Below are 23,171 nucleotides of genomic sequence, written 5' to 3'. Positions count from 1 at the left end.
TTCAGATAAAACATTCCTCTCTCTCTGTCTCTTTCTCTCTATATATATTATATATATATATATATATATATATATATATATATATATATATATATATATATATATATAGCCTTACTACACATGGTCTGTTTTAAAATAAAAGCTTTACTACTATTCATGAACATTTACAAAAAAATAATAAAATAATCAACCTTACAATTGTTTTTGTTTTTTAAGAAAAACAAAACAAAACACCTGACTCAGGGAATTTGAGACGGTCAGTTGTCATTGCTGCACTGCTAATGTGAAGGATATGTGGTTTGTGTCAAATCTGTGTGCTCTCTGGGGGCCCTTGTTGGCTAATGGGCCCCAAGCAATTGCCTGTCTTGCCGAATGGCAAGCTAGGCTTATGCTGCATAAGAAATGAATGTACTGTATGTATGATATTCCGTCAAAATGCTGTTTTGGAGCGTCACGTGTAACGTGTTTACGTCTGGAATCATTTCCGGAAAGGAAGTTGATTGACAGTTACTTTGCCCAATCAGAGCGTCGGAGTGCGCGTGTGGCGGAAGTTTGTACTCTCACAAGAAGCAAGAAGATAGCTGACTTGGATTTAGCAGTTTGGCCCCAACGTTTGAACAGCATGACGTGCAGCTGCGATCGATGTCGGTGCACTCAGTCGTTCACATGACTTGCAGAGTCGTATAACTATGTCCCTGCCTGGACGATCAATTGGTTAAGAAAAAGTACCGCGGAAAAATCAAGGTAAAGACCCTTGTCCGGCTATAGCTAACCCGCGTTAGCATGTTTCTAGCTCTGGTAACAATTAAATGACGCTCTCTCTTTTTTTAAATTGCACTATTCACATTTAATGCGCCCTGCCATTTATTTGTGTGTACCAACCGATAATATAAGCAGCATAGCCTATCATTATCGGCTTCACACGGCTTGTCATTTATTTACACATAATCGTTTTGTTAGTGGGCGTCTGAGATTTGTTTGTCAACATATTCACCTCACAAAAATTGAGGTTCTGATTTGAACCTTTTGCACGTTTTGTCATTTCTAACAAATCACGGTTATAACATACTGTATTTTATAATGGCAAGTCATTTGATTTTTAGTCACCTGCTCACTGCTGTCATGTGGAGCGAAGCTTTCGCTTCCCTTTTATTTTTCCTTTTAAATGGGCAAGCATTTTGTGGCACCAAATTGCGAACATTAATTCTTTAATTTCAGTCAGGATTGCGTCTGCACGTTGTTTGATTTCTGTATTACTATAATTGTTTGCAATAATGTGGTCTGTCGAGTAGCATAAGATATCGTGTATTGCTACAATAATAACATTCAAAATAGTTGTGTATCGTTGTGAGGATCATTATCATAGGCTGGGTGATATGACTTCAGAATACAATTTCCGAGATGATTTTTTTTCCACCGAGATGATTTTTTTTCCAATTGTAATATTTTCCCCCATATTTTGGCTCTCAAATTAGCAAATGATAATGACATTCTTTGTTAAGTTATGCTTTTTGTTTCCCCCTTCTGGAATTTGCTTTATCTCTCCTAATACCAAACATGCCTTGAAAATTAAATTGACAAACAATTGAAATTCATTCTTTTTTCCCTTTACAGATATTGTTGGGAAAAAAGTTCCTCCACTTGGAAAAATATCTATTTTGTCACAACATGTAAGTAAACACTATCCTTAATACACTAAATTTCAAACTGCATTGCCTGTCCATGTGGTGGTTATTGAAGACTGAAAAGTAATCCCGCACTGCCTGCTGCCCTCGCATTATTTTTTTCCTCATGTACTTGTCGAGGCAAGGTGTCATTGGCAAAATATTTGTAGCTTAGAAGCACATAAAAGTTTTCAACATGTCAATAAATCACTGCATGTGCAACATAAATGGGCATGATGATAAATGGACATGATGTCACTAGCACTGTACAGCAACCCCCCTTTTCATGTTCTATTGACATTTAAAAAAATGATTTCACTCATGATGTTTCACACCAGGAATCCCCTTGTTTCTTTAAGATGCTAAAAGGGTAAGAAAAGTTGCTAGTGACCAATTTGTTATGTTGCCAACTGACTGTTGTTAGTATAAAGTAGTGTAATATGTCATCTGGGACATTCTTTAAACTAGAGAAAGCCGCTAAAAAAAATTAGGAGGGGCAGGTGAGCATTACAGGTGGAGTATTTAAAGAGAGATGTTTTAATTTTCTGTATCATATGATATAGAGTATGCCCGTATCATGCGTTTGGATTTTGTTTCCTGAAACCGTCTGATGAAACAGTTATTCAGTTATTGTCCACAAAAGTATTATATCCTATATAATTTAGCAACATGAGAAACACAGGCATTTGTAGGAAAACTAAGACTTAAAACTTAAAACAAGAAAAACAAAATCTGACTGTCATATAAGATTTCATTTTAAAACTGGGTTATTTTGGCTCTGCTGCACTTTTTATTCTTCCAATTGCCGTTTTTAATGACAAAAATAACAAAATCCCTATATCCTTTGTGTTCCATCCCACTGCTGCTAAAGATGTTTCTACCATACAGTTCAAGTGCTGTTCAGCTCATCAAACTGACACAATAAATAAAAGAAAACAGACAAAACCCAGCATTTGATCTTCTTTCTGCTTGATATTGTGTTGAAGATAAGATTAGTTTTGAAATGTGTTGTTCCCCTTCCCCTTGGTGTTGGCAACCTAAGCAGAAAGTGGTGTGTTATTCTGTTGGTTCCCTATTTTGATGCCTTTTTTTAACATTTGACAAAAAACAGTAAAAACTGGGCGTGTGCGACCCCAGGGAACATAATTTTTAAAAAAAAAAAAAATTAGAATAGTGTAATTGCACATCAACTACAGTAGGTGGCAATTTTGGGAACATATATTGTGTAGACCTAATAAAAGTCATAATCAAAACTCAGGACTCTGTGTGAAAACATAACATCATAACATTACTAAATATTTTATAGTATATTAACCTACTTTTTAACCTTACAAGCCACTCCTCCTGGCTGTCATGCACCATAACTTTTTTTTTTTTTTTGCATGTATAATTTTCTCTCCAGAGTCCAGACACTTACTAATTTGCCTTCTATTTTGCTGTTCTAAGTTGGATACGCTCTGTTTTAACACAGTTCCAGACAGTAATCTGTGAAAAGTGGACTCCATCAGTCACCCAAGTACATCATTCCGGTGTTAAACGCGCTGTGTCAAGCCTAGCTTAGTTTATTTTAGCAATTAGCAGAACTTTGTTTTTTCTCGTCATCCCTTTGTAATGATAGGTCAGAAATTTAGCTTGTTTACCGCGATGATTACTGACTTTAGAGTGACACTGCAACGTGTTTATCCAGCTGAAGGTCGTTGCTATTAGCTACGGCATACATAGCACAGAGCTCCTCTCAACCTCTGACGACCCGTGGTAGGCAACATGAGCCCGGTGAAGCTTTTTGGGACCGTCCCCACAGATTAGAAAATGTGTAATGTAATGTGTTTTGATAGGGCGCAAAATGCAAATTGCGTTAAAAAAAAAGCCTAGCAAACCGCGATGCGAAACCCCTTATTTCGAACCTTGTACAGTATCTGTGTTTGATTTGTGGATTGTTGCTCATCTGTTAGTTATTAGCAAGTTAATACATTTTTTGTGTTACATTTTTTAAGTTTTTATTACACAGTAGCTTTTGTGACCTTTCTTTTTTCTTTTTTTTAATCTTGCACTCGACAAAAATCTAGTATTAAATAAAGAAAGCATACGAAAACTAATAGACACGAAACTAAAGCTAAGTATTTGGGGAAAAAAGATGAAAAATAGCAAACCTGTTTTAGCAACTCATTAAAACTAGCTGATTTTAAATTTGCTTTAAAAAATTTAACTTTGCTCTTAAATGAAAAACAAGAAACGAAAACCCCAAACAATCATAACGTTGGTTCATGGTGGATCCACAGGTTAATTGTACTTTCTGCCATCTAGTGAAAGAACATTTAATTGTTATGTTACTGACATGTGAACTAAAATGCATTATTTGTAGTATTTTCTGCGGCATATCACCACAAACAAATTGAGAGCTACGGTCAATTTTCTGTAATACACAATTGACTAACCAATCCCTCAAAACTGATATAATTGATTAGCAATGATCATGCCCTCTGTATCTGTAGTTCTTACCTTTTACTGTTTTGTGTTTTTTCTAGTTGCGACAACATCACGCTGTATTATAGTGTGTTTATGAGTGCACGGTGCAGCAGCTGAGCAACGTGATGCCAAGATGCTGCTGTCCCTGGGAATGCTGATGCTGTCGGCCACGCAGATCTACACCATCTTCACCGTCCAGCTCTTTGCTTTCCTCAACCTGCTGCCTGTGGAAGCCGACATCGCAGCTGTGAGTAACTCTCAATACGAATGGCTGACGTTAGTGATGATTTATCCACAGCCTTTTTTTGTATAACATATCTGTCTTACATCAGTGTCCTAAACAATACATTCTTATTTTTTGGCATCTTTCAGTATTCATTTGACAACAAAACTAAGAATTTTGATGATCTCCCATCGAGGTTTGGGTACCGACTACCTAGCGATGGATTGAAGGTGAGTCTGGAAACTGTTTTTTTGCAGCATTTTTACTATTTTGGAAATGGAATGATGCCTGCAGCAGTGCCTCTTGCATCACAAGGCAACACAAGACTGAGGATTCCCCTCAGGGCAACAGGCGGCCAAACAAAACCTTCTCTGTTTTCACTTACACAACTGCTGCTGTGTACGCTTGCCACCCGTTTCCAAAACAACACCACAAGTGTCAACCCACAGAACGCTGTGCTCCGCTCGTTAGTGCAGGGGATCAAAAAATAAAAAGTGGCTGAAATTAACTTTCAAAAGATGGTGATAGAGGTTTTGCATTGGCCAGTAATTGTAAGCAGAAACTTGTGAAACACGTCATTAAATATGATTTTAACAGGCAGCGGCACAGTGGGGCATGTGACTGGCTTGTTGGCATAACAGTTATAGGATGTGGGTTCAAATGTCTTTGTGTTTGCGTGTGTTTGTCTCTGGGAACTCTCGTTTTTCACCCACATAACAACATGCATGGTATGTTATTTGAAGACTTAAAATTGGCCATAGGTGTGACCGTCAATGGTTATCTAGACATACTCTGTGATTGACAGAGTCAATTAAAAAAATATATATATATTAATGTAAATATACATTTTTTAAATGTATAATTTTTACACTACCTGAAGTGGTAAAGTCGGGTGGGAAATGCTCGAGCTCATCTGTGACCTTGAACATAATAAGCCAGGGTGGTTGTTTTGTTTTTTAAAAGGGGAAGTCTACCCAAAAATGTTCTATGCAGCTGTCTAAACATAGTATTCTGATTAATATTGCGTTTGTGGAGTATGAGTTAAGCAACAAAATCCACCCGTTTTTATCCATCTCAGGGGGCGGCCATTTTGCCACATGCTGTCAACTGAAAATGACATCACAGAAGCTCATGGCTCACGTATTTTCTGAAGCTGAGCTGTGATTTTTGGGGTCGACTTCTACTTTAAATGAATGAGATTACAAAAAAAGAAATTGATGTGATAATAAAATAAACCTAAAAATAAAAAAATAATAAAAAAATGTAGCCACATTTTTTTTCAAGATAAATAAACAATTATTAAAAAAAACAAAAACATAAATAAATACATTTGAAGTACATTTTTAGGAAAGTTATTTTAAAATGGGACAAAGGCCTTTTCACACTGCAATTCACACAATGTAGTGCATCAACCAAACCATCCTCCGTGCATGTGCCCCAGTGCACAAAATGGGCACCTTCCCCCGTGAGCAGTGCGCTGTGGTGACATCTCGCTGCATCAAATGGGAGTGATTTCAGAGTGACAACAAGAGGTTTTGGTGGAGCTGTACATGGAAAACAGCAAGGAGAAAATGCTGTCTGTATTGTGCTCTCAGCCTCTTTTATACAGAGACCTCACATCAGAGCTGCAGCAGAAGGTCCCTCATTAAGAGGAACTCCACGTTTTATACAGAGCTCTGCAAAGGAGCAGGTTTGCTGCAACTGTAGATTTTACACAGCAACAGGCAACGCTGTCAAGATTGCATCACCGTTTGTGTCTAATGTGAACTATCAATACACATCTGTGAAGGCGCGCCATTGATGCTGAAAGGTCCCCACACAGATTTCGTAGCAACATGTACTGGCATCCATGCAATGTTTTTTTCAGGGACATCCCTTCTTATGACACCATAGCAATTCCAAGCCAAATTAAATTAATCAGTTTGAACACTAAAATTCTTGTCTTTGTTGTTGACAAGTTGAAAAGTATTTGCAAATCATTGTATTCTGTTTATTTACATTCCATCTTGATTCGGACTGGCACAGTAAATTAGCTTCACCCTGTCATGTGGGGTGGAATTGCAATCACAAACACATTTATAAAAATAGATAGCTAATTATTTACTTGGTTGTTTAATTTCACACTTTGTGGGTGGGCACTGAACATTAGTATTAGTATTCAAGCTTCAGGCTATATTTCAAAACATTTTACTGTATTTCATAATGTCCCCTTTAAACACTATAAGATAGAATGTATTTGTATTGGCTGTCATTTTATTTTGTGTTGACCTTTTTTTATTATTATTTATTTTATTTTATTGTGTGTGTGTTGATTAGGGGAGATTTCACAAGTGTTTCTTCTTTCTGTCCCCTTTCATTTTTTCTTTTCTTTTAAAGAATGAAATAGATTTTTTGAATTGAATTGAAATGGAACATTTTTAGTCAGACTCACACTCACCTCTCTTGTCACTGAATGTAGTTACGTTTCCACATTATATGCTTTCACACTTATATTCTCATATTCATCCAGCAAAATGTCTAATTATATGTGTAAAAGTGGCGTATTTACATGCACATGAATGTGGGTTTGAATTTTTCCCCATCCTGTGACGTTTTTTCCCATAATGCACCAAGGCTCCCCTCCGTCATTTCCTTACTTACATCCTGTATATCCTTATTTGGCCAACAGCGGGCCCTTCAGCACATTACCGTTTCCTCCTACTGTAGAGCCTTATTTGTCCTACAGAGGGTGCACTTGCTCCGGTTTCCACAGTTAGTAGGCCAGTAGTACAGTGACGTCAGGGAGCGCCAGCGTAAGAGGCAGCCAGTGGTGAGGGTGGCCAGGGTGCTTGGTAATTACTCACATCCGGGGCTTGATGTGCAGTTTACACAAGAAAAATGTAACTCTGGTAAATTGTTGTGAAGTAAGTGTGTGTGTGTGGGGGGGGGGGGGGGGGGTGTTTGTGAGAGGGAGAGAGAGGAAGCGCTGTACTGCTGACTATATACATAGTGGTTTTTGAGCCGTTATCTTGAAGTGTGCTCGACTTACCCCACTTCCTGTTGAAACAGCATCTGACACTTATTATATACTTTCCTGGCGTGGCTCTTTCATAAGTGAGAGGTCCTTTTTTTATTTTTTAGGAAGGACGAGTTCAGTGGAACAACTTGTGAGCCCTGACAATCATGCATCCATTTTACATAGCACTTGTCCTCATTAGCGTTGCAGGTGAGCTTCAGCCTTTTCCAGCTGACTTTGGGCAAGAGGTCGCGAGTCTATCATAAGGCACCTATCGACAAACACAACCTTCTACTCTCACATTCACATTTATGGACAATTTAGTCTTCAGTGAACCTAAACAACATGCATGTGGGAGGGAGCCGGAGTAACGGGTAACAGCCAACACAAGCAGTGAGAACATGAAAGGATTTGAACTCAGAACCTCTCAAACGTGAGACAGAAATGGTAACCACCGTATGACTCAAATTAAAACAATTTGAAAGGAAGTCTGTTACAATGTATTGTGATCATCTATAACCCTGCATTTTTGATGTGATGCCACAGAAACTAATGATGTCATCCACCCCCACAGGGTTTCCTGATTGGCGCTCGACCGGCAAATGCATGCGAGCCCATCGAGCCCCCGCCCAGGGACAACTTGACGGGTGCCTTCGTTGTCCTTATCAAACGCTTTGACTGCAACTTTGATATAAAGGTTTGTCCTTCGTAACCGCTTCGACAGGATGTGCCTGTGTGAAATACAATGGTACCTTGACTTAAGAGTAGATGCTGAGCAATATGGCAAAAACATTTATCCCATTTTTTGCCCCCCATTTCCGATTTATATTTGTGGTTATTTTGTTTGCATTGGAACACATTCAATAGACTAATACTGCAACATGTGCAGTCATTGCACTCAGTGGTTCTTAACCTGGGTTCGGCGGAGGTCAAGACACACACCCGACTCAAATGATTCATGATGATATGCCCTGCTAGGCCATCATTGGCTGCAGGTGATACATTGCTTGGTCTATCTGTGCTGCAGGGAATTTGACGCGCTCAGTCGTCGACTTGTGACTGTTGTGATGGTACGTCATGTGATTTCTTTATTGTAATCCCTAGTCGAACGAATATGTGCATTATGAATTCATGTATGGTGTTCCACAGGGTTCAATTCTAGGGCCTCTCCTTTTTTTTCCCATTGTATCTGCTGCTCCTGGGTTCCATCTTAAGAAAACAGCAGTAGAAGTGTTACATAAATATAGAGTTGAGCTGAGTGATAGGAGACATTATCCTACCTGCATGATTTGCAATGCCAAGTTGAGCAAATCTAGTCCAACATAACTAGCTAACTAGCAAAACTAAAGGAGCACTTTCTTAAGACGCATGGAGATGAGGAATACAATAAGACAACACTTTAAGAATTCAAAGTGAAGAGAGCCAGATTCGATGAAAAGGCTACTCTCCCTGTTAATTTAATTTGAAAACAATCCTTTTTCTTTCTTTTTTTTTAATAAAGAAGGGTTTCGGTGAATGCGCGTAAGAAATCGGTGAGGTTCAGTACCTCCAACAAAGTTAAGAACCACTGCAACCATTTTGTGTTGTGACTGAAAAGCAAATGCTTAAAAAAAAAAAAAACGTTATTTCAACATCCGTGATGTTCCGCTTGTTAGTACTCAGTTTTGAGGTTTAGCTTGTCTGAAACGATAGCACGAAAACAGGAAGTGGGCTTTTTTTTTTCTCTCAACCTGCCATTCTCCATATGCGCCTCTGCCTTTTGTTTCTTTGCTCTGACAGCGAAAACAACTTCAAATAATTTTTATTTGTCTCATTTCAGAAAATTATAAAGATGCTATTGAGAATGGTTTTGATCAAATAAATACATAGAACAATTGAACACAAACACAACTGAAAATGTTATATACAGTCTATTCAGTATAAAAAACACTTTGGCCCACCAATAGATGTGTTGTTTTAACATCATATAAGGCTATTAAGTTTATCATAAACCTTTACCAAGGCTAAATGCAAAGTTAAAAAAATAATAATCTTTGAGCTGTGTAGGTATTTTAGTTTGTTTGTCCGAATTCAGCTCCACAGACAAAATATAATGTCTTCATTTAATTGCTGTGGCAACTATGTAATTCGCTATACAAACGGTGCCTCGTCGAGCGGAACCAATCGCAACAAGAACGCTTATCGCAAAAAATAAATAAATCACACAAACACACACGCCTGTTGGGCAATGTGATGAGATTTATGTGGTTATATTATGGCCGACCTAATGAATGAGCAGGCACTCCACAGACCCAATTATTTGTATACAAGCAATTAAAAAGTCAGCTTTCTATAATACGTTATGTCCTTTCCCCGCTTTGTGTTAATCACGCTGTGTCAAAAGCGATGTGAGAGGAATGGAGAAGCAGGAGATGTGATTTAAAATGAGATGGAGAAAGGGAAGAGGAGGTGTTAGTAATTGTTTCGAGGCGAGCAAAGCATGCTGCATTTTGGCAGCCTCTCCTCATCAGTCACTTCGGCGGCGTCTACTCTTCATTTGCACCTTCTTGGATGAGCGTCATCCATCCTCCCATCAGATCAGTCTGTCCTTTTTTTCCAGCCGAGCCTGTTTGCCCGTTTCACTCTTTTCGTCTTTTGCGACTGAACAAACCAGCCATACAGCCTTATAAGGTCTTACTGCATGCTTTTTGTTGTTTTTTTTTTGCCTGTGAGGACATTTATTGTTCCAAACCATTTACTCAAGGCAGGGCCACCCCCACCCTCACCAGACTAGTCTTGCACACTCGCAACACACACAAACATGTGAAAGTCAGGGTATAGCTAAAATGGCTTCACATTCCTAAATTCCGTCTATGACCAAGACCTACCTGAAACACAGACACACCAGATTCCATGCCTCAGATCTGATTTGCACAGACATACGCCTTGATCGTTGTCACTGCAGCCCTTTACTGAGATTAGTGCTTTTACCTCTATTCATAGTCTAATTTTATATTTTTTAGGGATGTAACGATGCCTTTTTCTTTCTTTCAGTATTTACAGTACATTTGAGAACTCGCCGATACAGAGTGCCAATACTTGATAATGTCATTTTCTTGTAATGTTGATGAAAATGTGTTTTATTTATTTCAATAAAATATTGTTAAAGGCCTGTGCCTGGACTCGTAGCCCAAATCCGCGCTCCCGTTCGTTTACTGTGGTTACTAAGTGTACTTTTGCCGAAAAACATATGTCCCAACAAATGGAAAATTTAATTTGATCATAATGGCAAATAAAGTGCACATTTCTAGTGCTTTATCTACACCATATTTTGTCCAAGGCGCTTTACCAATGCTCATATCGGAGTATACCGATGCGCTAACAGTCACACCAATGCATTAACATTTTAGTTAAAATAGCTTACTTTAACCTCCAGGATCCTTCGCTGTACACTGTCGATCAGCAGAACCCAGGGTATTCGTCCATCCATCCATTTCTTTGAACCACTTAATGTTTTGGACCAAATTTAAATCCATCCGCTTGATGACTTGTTTGTAGCTAGCGCTAAGCTAAAAGCCTTTTATATGCTGCTGTGACGGCGTTAGAGGCCAGCAATGAAGTAATGATGTTATGCAACAGGTACCTGATTTTTTTATTATTTTTTTATGAAGTGTGAGCAGTAAATTCTTTTTTTAAATTTTATTTATCCGAACATAGCCTAGCTGGGCTTCGTTGACTGCTTAACAGTTGATTGTAATGCTCGATAGCTAGCTAACAAAACATTATTGGTTCCAAAGGCAGCGGGCTTTTACTTTCCTCCCACATATATACGTCACATACACGTGAGACATGTTTGTTTATGTGTAGCCATCACTGTGACAACAAACACGACAATGCTGTGACGGAATGTGACTCAACTCTGGAACTACTCATTCAAAGTTCGTTTTTTAACGGCCAATTTGCTGCTCAATTTGAGTCACCACCGATTCGTGCACAACCCTGTTAAAAACACAAACTTATTGGACATGGCACAAGTTATACTCAAATTTCAAACTGCTTTTACAGTACTGTACACACAAACAAATATTGGGATCTATTAGTATTCTTACTTATATTTTAACATTTTATCTTTGATCTTATTATGGCCAGCACTTACTTTAGAGTATATATTTTTTGCCCTATAAAATCTAGTTGAGCTGCGTTCAATTGGTCTTCCACACGCAGAATCCTATTCCGTTTTCCTGTGATGAACAGTAGATGTACTTCTCCTGCTGCGTGCACGTAGACCTCAAGGAGGCAGTGTGGGGCATATGTTGATACAAAGATTTGATGAACGCTTCTGTAATATAGCTTGTCTTTTACAAAGAATAAAGACTACATGCCTCTAAATGTAGTCATATTTCATCTTTCCGTGTGGTAGAATATGCTATTTGTTACCCGACCTGCGGCATTTTGTGTGCGAGCATTTGTATGCATGTGTCAGCATTCAACATGCCACCCCTATGTTATTTCCAAATAGCCTCCCCCTAATACCGTACATTAGCTGTTAGCATCCAATGAGTCAACATCATAATGGATCTGATGCCGTAATGGACATTAAAAGAGACTCGTGCCCACTTAACCTTCTGTGAAGAGTGAGCACTTCAACATATTTGTGTGGGGGTTTGTGCATTTTGAGGTCAAAGGGGTCAAACTTCGAGAAAATGAATTTGAGAGGGGGAGAGAGAGGTGGCATTCCTCCTGATTCCTTTTTAGAAAACAAATCTCCAGAGAAAGAGGGGTTGCACTTCCTGTGTACTGAGATTTTTTCTGTATCTATTTGGGGGAGGCGGGGCAGCACATGGCATCAGTGACCTCTATGCAGGAGAGGGGGGTTGAACAGGAAACTTGATACCCCTCCACCCCACCCCCTTCCCATAGCTTCCTTTCTTCCTTCCTTCATTGTCAGATTCTTTGCAGACTGGCTGTGTGTTTGTTCCCCTTGCATGCATTTTCAAGTCTATACACATTGAGACATAATGTTCTAGTTATGTAACATGGACAAGCCGGGGCCAAAAGTTTTGACACACAGTTTGCTGGTATTGGACCAGATCCGCTTGAGAAAATCGTAAATGTTGAACCTGTTCGGTATTTCCGATTGAAAATTCTTGCGCGTGGTCAGTAGCGAGTTTAGCCAGGCCGAGTGACTCAGCAATTGTGACGTGAAACGGAATTGTAGCCAATTAGGACGCAACCTGAAGCTTGCGCTGTTGCCAGACACAAATAGAGGCGCAACTGGTTGTGTTTTGTGTTTGTATAACACGTCTCACAAGTCATTCAAGACAATGAAAATGACAAGAGTTTGAAAATGCGATATCATTATCCTTTAAGCTAACAGTTAGCCTAGCTCGTATTTCTTCTATTACTGTTTTTATCAGAGGTGGGCGCTTCAAGGGTTAACCCCCTAACCGAAACAATCTGAAAGGTTCATCAGAGAAAATGACTTCCTCACAGTCCTCAGCAGTCCAATCCCTCTCTACCTTTTGTAAAATGGCAGTCTGTTCCGGGAAAGAAGTGACTTGTTTGTTCCCCTTCTTGACACCAGGCCATCCTTCAAGTCTTCTTACTGTGGGCGCAGATGCACTCGCACCTGCCTCCTGCCATTTCTGAACAAGCTCGGCACAATCTTGGAGCTGAATCACCTGATAGGTTCTAAATTTTATTGGGAACTTCTCACGTTGGGATTCTCCCCTTAAAGTTGTTGACGATGCAACAAATAGTGGATTTAAAGGTGACTTGTTTGTTAATGTTCAATGGATACAAAATATAATATAGTCAATACAGTGAAAGACATCTCTCTTTCTTTCTCTCTCATCGTCGCTTACCGTTAAAGGGGTCACATCCAGCGAAGTAATGAACAAATCAATCATACAGCTAGCTATTTTTCTTTATTCTGGAAAAAAACGTTGGTTTTCATTACATGAAGTCATGTAGTCATCTCTCCATACAGCAAGTTTCAACATGAGAATCTGCACATTGAAATGGTGTCTGCAGGGCAACAAAAAAGTACTTCGGTATATCTTTGCTTTGGGAGTGGCAGTGTTACTTCCTCTTCATTTTTTTTTTTTATCAGCAGATCAAACATTGCTTAAACGCTTCGGCTGACTAAGGTGTGGCCGACGGTCCATTTTTCAGCTCTAGTTAAGTAAGTAGAAACCATATGAATCCGCTTTAAGTTAACATTTGTAATCTCACTTTTTCTAATGTTTTAATTTTTATTTTATTTTTACCTCATCTTACTAGAAGGAAGTTGTGTTGCCCTGACCTCACCACCCTGGAGCTATGCACGATAACAAGCACACACATACAGACCTCGCTTTTATTAACACGATGATCGAGCTTCCTGCACGCGCTCACGCGGTCTCATGACTGCGTATGACTATAGCTGACTGGATGTATGACTCGTGAATGTCTGTGGGTGCTGATTCTCAAAGCTGGCTGGATTTGTCTCGCCATGTGTTGTGGCAATAAACAAGCACAGTTTGGTCCCATGGGTTTGCACACACACACACACACACACACACACACACAAAGTCATTTGCTTTAACTACATACATTGCTGAACTGATCATGACTAGAGCAGTGAAAAATAATTTGATTCGGGGTGTCAAAATTAGTGCATGAATTTTGAGTTAATTTAAAGTTCTTTTTTTAGTTCCGCAAATTATTATTTTTTTTAAGCACGCGATTACTTACTTTGAACGCCTGTAGAGGGAATTCCAGTCGCAACGCAGCAGACGTGTCCATGTAAAAATTTAGCAGTAATACATTTAATAATAATGCATATAATTGTGGAGACTGCGGTCAAGTTGTATTTTACAATTTAAAAAATGTGCGGAATTTCACAAGTTACTTCATGTTAAAGACTAGATAGCTCCCAGCCATTTTCACTGACGTAACCCCCTTCGCTCCCGGCTGGTTTACTGGGTTTTGACTGATTTTGCAAGGCCCACAGAATGCTATAAAAACATGGAACCTACCAAAAGAAAGATTAGTTTCTTCCTTCATTTTCATTAAATCGCCTTCATTCAATTTTATACTTCTATTTGTTTCCGTTTTGCAGCAATTAGCATTAGAATACAGCTCAGTTTCATCATTATTCACAAATCTATTTAGAATTGTGAGTAAATTAGCTTTTTTTCAACATGGCCCTGGTTGATCTCTTCTGCTCTGCTGCCAGCTGCTGGCCGTTTGTGTAATAACTACCATTTCTACAACCGTTCTTTGCAGTTCAGAGGCTGCATCAAAGCCTTCTGTATGCTCTAGCATAAAAAAAACATTACAAAAATGTATAAATACGTCTTTGGGACACTTAAAACATTTAAAATAGAACTTATTTGTACGTTTTAATAATAATAATAATGCATTCGATTTATATAGCGCTTTTTTGGACACTCAAAGACACTTCACAGTGGTTGCATTATTCATGCACTCACACTGTGGTGGTGGTAAGCTAATTAAGTAGCCACAGCTGCCGTAGGGCAGGCTGACTGAAGCGTGGCTGGCAGTGTGCGCCTACTGCCCCTCCGACCACCACCAAACATTCGCACCTTCCATACACCAGTGTGAGTAGCACTGGAGGCAATGTGTGTGAAGTGCTTTGCCCAAGGACACAACGAAACATGACTTGGGGAGAGCGGGGTTCGAACATTCTGGTTACTAAAACGACCGTCTCTACACCTTGAGCCACAGCCGCCACATTTTGGGGAGCAAATGAGTTAATATGAAAAGAAAAATGCACTGAGCTGTCACCAATGTCTTACCAATGCAATTATGCCATCTAGTGGCAGAAAAATGACCAACACAAATCAATATCACGCTCTTTTTTTTTTCTTTTTTTTTTACAGTACAGTAAATCTTTTTCATTTTAACTAAATGTTATGAATTATGAAATTACTGTATCAATAACTAAAAGATCCAGCCATTAGTATAAAAAAAATCCGCTTATGTTAAGAGTATCAAACTTAAAAAATATATATATTTTTATTAGTTAAAAAAAAATTCCACTTTTGTTGACAAGAGAATAAAAATCTAGAAAAAAAATGATTGTACATTTAGAACAGATGTAAAAATTGTAATTAATCGTGAGTTAACTAGTGAAGTCATGCGATTAACTAATTCACTGCCATTGACGGCTATAGAAGTCAAAAATTCATTTGAACTATTTCTATTAGTTCAAATGTTTTTCCACTTTTGTTAACAAGAGTATGAAAACCTAGAACAAATGTTTTATTGTTCATTTAGAACAGATATAAAATTTGTGATTAATCGTGAGTTAACTATTGAAGTCATGCGATTAACTCTTTGACTGCCATAAACGTTATAAAACGTTTAGCATAAACCTAGGGAAGGGCGCCGAGGACGTTAAAAGACGTCCCCTATGTTTTTTTTGTTTTTTTTTGAAAACGGGTGCAGGAAAGCCTTGGGCAGCTGTGCTGAAAGTATCAGGCAGATCTGATTAGTAAAAGACTCGTTTTGGCCCCTAGAGGGCAGCGATGACTCTCTTTGCACAAGGTTGGATGGGCCGCCCACCGTGGGCGTCAGTAGAAGACGTGAGGCGGAGCTAGAGTGTTGAGGAGACATGGCTGAATAAGCCACAATGGCGGGACCAAGCAACCGGTTGCAAGCAGCTCACGCTTGAGCATTTTTTTCAAAGACGGAAAGCATCAATCAATACTAAAAAGCGCATTGATGTCGACGATGATGATGACTCCGAGCTTGACGCCAAAGTTGGAAGCCTTGACGCGACTGTTATGATCACGTAGTAAGCCTCACCGGCTAAGCGCGGCTAGCGCGGCTAGCGCTGCTAAGGCCGGAAAACGCGCACAATAGCCGACCGGGTACTTCTACACACTCGGACATTCGATCGGGCGATGGAGAGTTGGCATCGACCAATGCAGATTGATGATGATGATGATGATGACTCCGAGCTTGACGCCAAAGTTGGAAGCCTTGACGCGACTGTTATGATCACGTAGTAAGCCTCACCGGCTAAGCACGGCTAGCGCGGCTACCGCTGCTAAGGCCGGAAAACGCGACCGGACATTCGATCGGACAATGAAGAGTACCCCGAGTCCAATGCATATTCATCGGAGGAGCGGGTACAGTCTGATCACGGAGAAGACACTGTTTCTGGACTACGATGCCACCATGAATGGAGTGGATAAAATGGATCAAAACATCTCTTATAACCCGGTGTAGCAACTGAAGGACACGAGGAAGCGAGACGTAACGAAACCGTAGCATGATCCTGATATTAGACTTGATGGCAACACACACTGCAGTATATACTTGCTATTCCCCGGAAAAAACGGCCTGCAAGAAAGTGGAGCACGCGAAGAGGCAATCTGTTGTGCAAATGCTGTTGCGTCTTCTTGCACGCAGGAGAGTGTTACAAAAAGAAAAACTGTCGTTGAAACATCCACATATTTGTAAATAGCACCACAGTTGCACACATTTGTAAATAGTTTGCCAAATTGTTGTCAAATTGTTACACTGTTGAATGTAAATAAACGTATTTTGCTATCAAAAAACACTTTTTCATTCTTGGTGGTAGTGTTTTATAGAAGTAAAGCACTATTTAGGTGTTTGTGGCATCATTCATGGACAAAAAGAAGTGTCAAATTCACTAGAATGCATGAAATAATATCGTTTCACTAAAAGCTTGATTTCTCCGTATTTTGGTCCAAAACAGACGAAATTGGGTCAAACTAACCATTTTCTATTGTTGATTACTAAAGAACGGAATAAGGTAGAAACAAACTTTTTTTTTTCTGATGAAAGATGAAAGTCCAATCTTTCATTTGGTGTTTCCATAGTCCAAACAGAACATTTTCTGTGGACCTTGAAAGATCAGTCAAAATGCTTAAATCGGCTGGCACTGACGGCATCCCTTTTCTGAAAACGTCTGGCAGTCAAAGAGTTAATTACGTTTAAAAAATGTAATAGCCCGACACCCCTAATTTTTATTATTATTTTTTATTAAATGTGTGGCATGAGATCAAAATTTCTGTGGAATATTAAAGCAGTACAACTGATACCACCTTTACATGTAGATAAGTGTATAGAGCATGGAGCCAGTACTGCAAATGTTGTGCACGTGTATTTTGGACAGCCCTGAGTATGATGCGTCGTGCCAAATCTGATAAATGAACGATCCGTTTCGACACGCAATATGATAACGGATACGATTGTCTCTCTCCCTAAAGACAAGTGTGAAAGAGCAAGAAGATAATGACGCCAGGCACATTAAAACAGCAAACAAAAGTCTCACGCAATAAAATAACTTTGCATCTGTGCAGGATTATCAGTGAACTGGACGCCCCCCTGCAATTTGCAGGTTTGTGAACCCTCTATCTAATCAGTCGTCCGGACCTTGGAGCTACAAACCTTAGCGAGATTCCTCCGAATGTACCCAAGGCGAGGGTGTGGAGTGGGGGTTGGGTGCTTAGGAGGAAGATGAAGGAGGGGATGGTAAGGAGGGAGGCAAGGAATAAAGGGCGGCTGGGAAGACATAAAGAGATGGTAAGAAAAGATGAGAAGATATAATCATTAATTAATATATTAAAGGAGCCCAAAAAAGAAAATACACATATTAAAGATGATTACCTGCTTTGTTGTGATTTATTTACACGAGTAACTTGGAAAAAATATTTCTCATTCTTTGCATTTTTGAAGTGTGATGTTCAGACGTCAATTTTGTCAACACGTTCAGCAGGACCAGAAACATACTACATTCAGGTGTGTTGGAGGAGGGAAATCGCTAAAACATACAGGACTGCGGCCCTCTGGGACCAGACTTGAGCACCCCTGAATTAAAGGAAGCATTCACACTAGCACCATTAGGTCTGTTGTAATAAAATTTAAGTTATTAGCATGAAGCTTGTTGATAACTTGACTTTTAACCAAATCAATTGGTCAATGTCAGAGTTGTCCGATAAGCGGAAGAAGATGAATGGATGGATATTTTTGTACCGGGTCATGTTTTTTTTTTTAATGCTCTTTCACTTGCTACCTTCCTGTTTGCATTCTTGGTATCAGTCAGAAAAGAGTGATGTCGTATGGTGTGCTGGATTATTTAATTATGTATTTACTTTTTGAACTCATTCACTGCCATTGACAGCTATAGACTTAAAACAAATCATTTGAACTATTTCTATTAGTTAAATTTTTTTTCCATTTTTGTTAACAAGATTATGAAAACCTATACTTTTTTGGGTACATTTAGAACAGATATACAATTTGTGATTAATCGTGAGTAGTGAAGTCATGCGATTAATTATGATTACAAATTTTAATCGCCTGATGCCTCTAACTTTTAATCATCTTTTCTTCTTTAAAAAAACAAAACATTTTTTTTGTTTAAATTTATAATAATCTTCTTCTTTTTTTTAAAGAAAAGATTATTAAAAATTAGGGGCGCCAAGCGATTACAATTTTTAATCGTAATACATTTTTTAACATTTTATATTTGTACTAAAACAATAAAAAAAATTATAGGTTTTCATACTCTTGCTAACAAAAGTGGAAAAAATTAAAAACTAATAGAAATAGTTCAAATTAATTTTTGACGACTATAGCCGTCAATGGCAGTGAATGAGTTAATTATACCTTATGAAAAGAAACCAAACTGTGTGGAAAAATACATTTGGATGTTGCAAAATGATGTGTGTGCGCACCTATTTGCGTGAGCACAACAGCATCTTGGTGCATCCACTGTAAATATAACACAGCGTAGATCCATACCAGATATATTGAAAGAATGTGAGCGGAATAAGAAATGGGGAAGGATTTTGATGCTATGGCATAACAAAACAGAGCATCGGGCAACCTGCTTTAACTGCTGCATCAGGGAAGAGATCATGTTGAGAGGGGGAATCGGCGGTTATCGTTGACACGCAAGCACACACATACTTTGTGTTGATGTAGCAATGATCAATGTTGCCATCAGTGGTCTATTTCTACACAAGTGTTGCTTTAGAAGAGTGGAAAGGCAGTTACACTGCAAGATGGCGTATTTTTCTTCTTTCTTATCCCATACATCTGTCTCACTAGGTTGGTCACTCGTCAATCCACGGCTCTAGACTAACTTGTTGCACCGCAGTTTTACAAGTTTCATCTTAATTTTTTTGTGACATCATCAGTGTATGCGATATTGTGTAGCCTAATCCCTCTGAGTTATTGTCATATTTAGGCGGGTTAACCGAGTTACACTCTTTGAAATATGATCGTTTCGCTTCCTGTTGACGTATTTTCGCAGCGTAGTCCAAAAACTTCAAAGTCCCCGACGACTACTTATAGACTTTGGCCAACACACACACACTAAGACAACAAAAGGTGTGTGCTGTGAAAGTGACAACAGGGCCATTATGTCTTTTCGAGTAGCGAGGGGGGATCGATACAGTTTGAGGTGATATCAATAAGATCGATTCCCAAACTTAGAGCATTCATACTGCTGGGACTTTAGTCATTTGAGGCACTGTATTTGCAGGATCGTACCACGAAGGAATTTGGTCCTGGTATCGATTAGCAGCCTCGCACCAGGACCACACAGGCAGCTGAGCGGCTTTCAGCAGCAATAAAAGTTATTACAACAGTTAAATATTGACATGTAGTCAGTTTGTGGTGGCCCACCATAGGTAAATGTTAATGCTCTAATGTTAATGACGTCATTGATCAATCGGCAAAGTAACTCATTCACTGCCATAAATTCATTTAAAAAAAAGATTGTTAAAAATTCGGGGCGTCAGGACGATTACATTTTTTTAATCGTAATTAACTCATTCACTGCCATTGACGGCTATAGACGTCAAAAATTAATTTAAACTATTTCTATTAGTTTCACTTCACACACCCCCCACACTTTTGTTAACAAGAGTATGAAAACCTAGATTTTTTTTTATTGTACATGTAGAACAGATATAAAATTTGTGATTAATTGTGACTTAACTATTGAAGTAATGCGATTAATTACAATTACAAATTTTAATTGTCTGACGCCCTTAATTTTTAATAATCTGTTTTTTTTTTAAATTAGGGGCATCAGGCGATTAACATTTTTTTATTGTAATTAATCACATAACTTCTCTAGTTAACTCACGATTAATCACAAAGGTTATATTTGTTCTAAATGTACAATAAAACATTTGTTCTAGGTTTTCATACTCTTGTTAACAAAAGTGGAAAAACATTTTAACTAATAGAAATAGTTCAAATAAATTTTTGACTTCTATAGCCGTCAATGGCAGTGAATGAGTTAATCACATGACTTCACTAGTTAACTCACGATTAATAAACATTTTTACATCTGTTCTAAATGTACAATAAAAAAAATTCTAGATTTGTATTCTCTTGTCAACAAAAGTGGATTTTTTTTTAAACTAATAGAAATAATTAAAGTGAATTTTTGATGTTTATAGCCGTCAATGGCATTGAATTAGTTAAAGACAAAAATGTGATCCTGATGCATCAAATTTGCAGAAAATCTGTATGAAAAGGGGATCTTGTATCAAGATGTGGGAAGAGACCAACGTATTGTTTGTATCGTGCAAGGCACATTCTTATTGCACAATTTGTACTGCGTCTGGGCATGCTTGACACCTTAAAGCCTCTTCGTTTCATAGTGTGAGCACTGCGATCACTTCTGATCCAAACACAAAAGGTGGGCCTCGAATCAGAACAAATTTTCACTCAGAAGTTGTTTAATAAATATGATTGTTTCTCCCAGCACTTAATAAAGCCACTTTGCATATTGTAAACCTGACAAACCTGAAAAACTCAAAGATTGTCTGTACGCACAAGTGTTTAAGCGACGAAAGATTTTTTTTTTTTTTTGTAGTGATGTGATGAAAGTCAAGTCACTTTATCAATGATGTCCCCAACCTTTTTTTTTTTTCACATAAAGTTTCACAAAAAGGGATATTTGAACAGACCAAAATGTAAGCAAATAAACAATTTCCTGTTGTTGGATTTAGGCCTCTTGGGCACACATAATTAGATAAGTGTTTTGAGCTAGGCCGTTGTATAGCTGTGAATGTTTATTCTTGCTAAGGCTTCCTTATCTAATTACACTCTTGCACACCTACATCGGTTCGTGGTAGTTTATGCCGCTGTCCTGCGTGAGCGTAGCTCAAGACAGAATAAGAACATGAATCGTTTTGGACACATTAGACCGTCTTCTGCACCTGTGTAGTGGAAAGGCTCCGCATGGGTGGATCTTCTTGGTGTCATTAAATAGTTCAACTGGGTAGTTAATGTTAGTAAAGTATTGCTGCTCCGCAGAGTGATTAGTTGTCAACTAGTCAACTGATTGTTCAGTCCTACAAAGTTAGGAAAGTTGAGGTGATACATTGTTGTATTATGATTAGTCTCAGGCACGTACTGGTAATTGTCGCACCCAAGAGACACTTGGACGTGGAGGTTTGACTTCAAGCGTCATGACCCTTTGTGCCAATCTATCGTTGAGGCGCACCATCAACACAGTAAAGCGCTGATTTTGTTGTTGCTCCCTGACCTGACCTGACCGTGATCTGATGAAAGCCAGAGGTCCCTCACCCCCTAACCAGACTCCTTCTGCTATTTTGCCAACATATGCTATTTTCGTGACGAGTATCGTGTTCCTGTGAGCACTGTGAGAACGTAATGTTTTTTTGCGCCTTGTGAGAAACCTCCAATCAGCCTGAATGGGGTGTCGCCCTCCAAACAGATGAAAGTCTCATAAATGTCCCATAGAGTTCAGCAGGGTCAAATGGAAAAATGGACACATTTGGTGCACACTTATAGTGAAAAAGTAGTTACGATGGTGTCATTGGCTAGACTGTTTTTCTTTGAAGTAAAAATGTCACTTTTCTCACTTTTCTTTGAAAGCAGTGAGTGTACTGTAATTCCTACATTAATGGTAACTTTAGACGCCTTACTTTTGACCCGCCTTCTTAAGTAAAATGTGTGTCTTAGCTTGTCTCTAATGTAAAGTACATTGATGAAGAATTGTATAGGCCCGAATGTAGCAATGAATAACTGCTAGGGAAAGTCGTCCTTCAATCGAACCTTATAAGGTATGTCTTATGTGCAGTATGACAGTGTTTAGAAATGTACAAGAATTGAATGTCTTCTCAGTTGGTGGGTTTCAACAAACACATTAATGTGTGCTAACTTTACACGAGTAATGATTGTGTATGGAAAGAGAGACTCGTCTGCAAGTGTAAGCGCAGCAATGCAGAAATGCGTGAGTTTCAAGTCCCACGCGCACATTTTTTCCCTCGGTGAAGTTCCACTTCTCTTTTTCTCATTCTCTCACTTCTGCTCTCCTTTTTTTGAGCCCTCCCTCTTCCAGTCTCAGGAATGTATCAAATGTCCATATCTCTGCAGAGGATGAATTCGTCTTGCACAGAGTGCACAAATGGCGCTCGTGTCATCTAACGACTCTAGAAAACAATACGCCATGCAAATGAGCATTCTCTGTCGGTGTTTAATCGAAGCTGATTTCATCTTTATGCAGTCTATGAATTGACACAACGCTTGCTGGAGTCGGCTCTCCTTTTCAAAACACAGACACACGCATCCAGAATTGCGCATGTGTGTCCCTCATCCAGACAGCATGCACACAGTGGCCATTGATACATCCAAACAATACACCTTCATAGCCCAACACATGCAGTCACATTGGCCCGACTTCCATACACACTGTCTCACATATGCGTGCACGCTCTTTGAATTACAATGACATGGCGCAGACACTAGACAGGACTGTTCTGCCTAAGCGTCCACGCATGTCTTCGTGCACACGCGCGCAGAGTCATTTTACATA

General features: G+C 38.9%; 1 protein-coding gene across 1 annotated transcript in view; it reads left to right on the top strand.

The window, feature by feature from the left end:
* Positions 1-535: 535 nt before the first annotated feature.
* rnf13 (ring finger protein 13) overlaps positions 536-23,171 on the top strand; it is a 36,539-nt gene continuing 13,903 nt past the window's right edge. The window contains exons 1-5 of the mRNA XM_086088555.1: positions 536-744; positions 1,615-1,670; positions 4,190-4,377; positions 4,503-4,583; positions 7,923-8,045. Of these exons, the coding sequence (XP_085944681.1) occupies positions 4,264-4,377; positions 4,503-4,583; positions 7,923-8,045 (318 nt within the window). The 5' untranslated portion in view covers positions 536-744; positions 1,615-1,670; positions 4,190-4,263. The remainder of the gene's footprint in view (positions 745-1,614; positions 1,671-4,189; positions 4,378-4,502; positions 4,584-7,922; positions 8,046-23,171) is intronic.

The sequence above is a fragment of the Leptonotus elevatus genome, chromosome 11 (genome assembly GCF_054856555.1).
Source record: "Leptonotus elevatus isolate MCC_2025b chromosome 11, RoL_Lele_1.0, whole genome shotgun sequence".
NCBI lineage: Eukaryota > Metazoa > Chordata > Actinopteri > Syngnathiformes > Syngnathidae > Leptonotus > Leptonotus elevatus.
The sequence above is the reverse complement of the archived record's forward strand: the minus strand, read 5'-3'. Positions and strand labels throughout refer to the sequence as shown.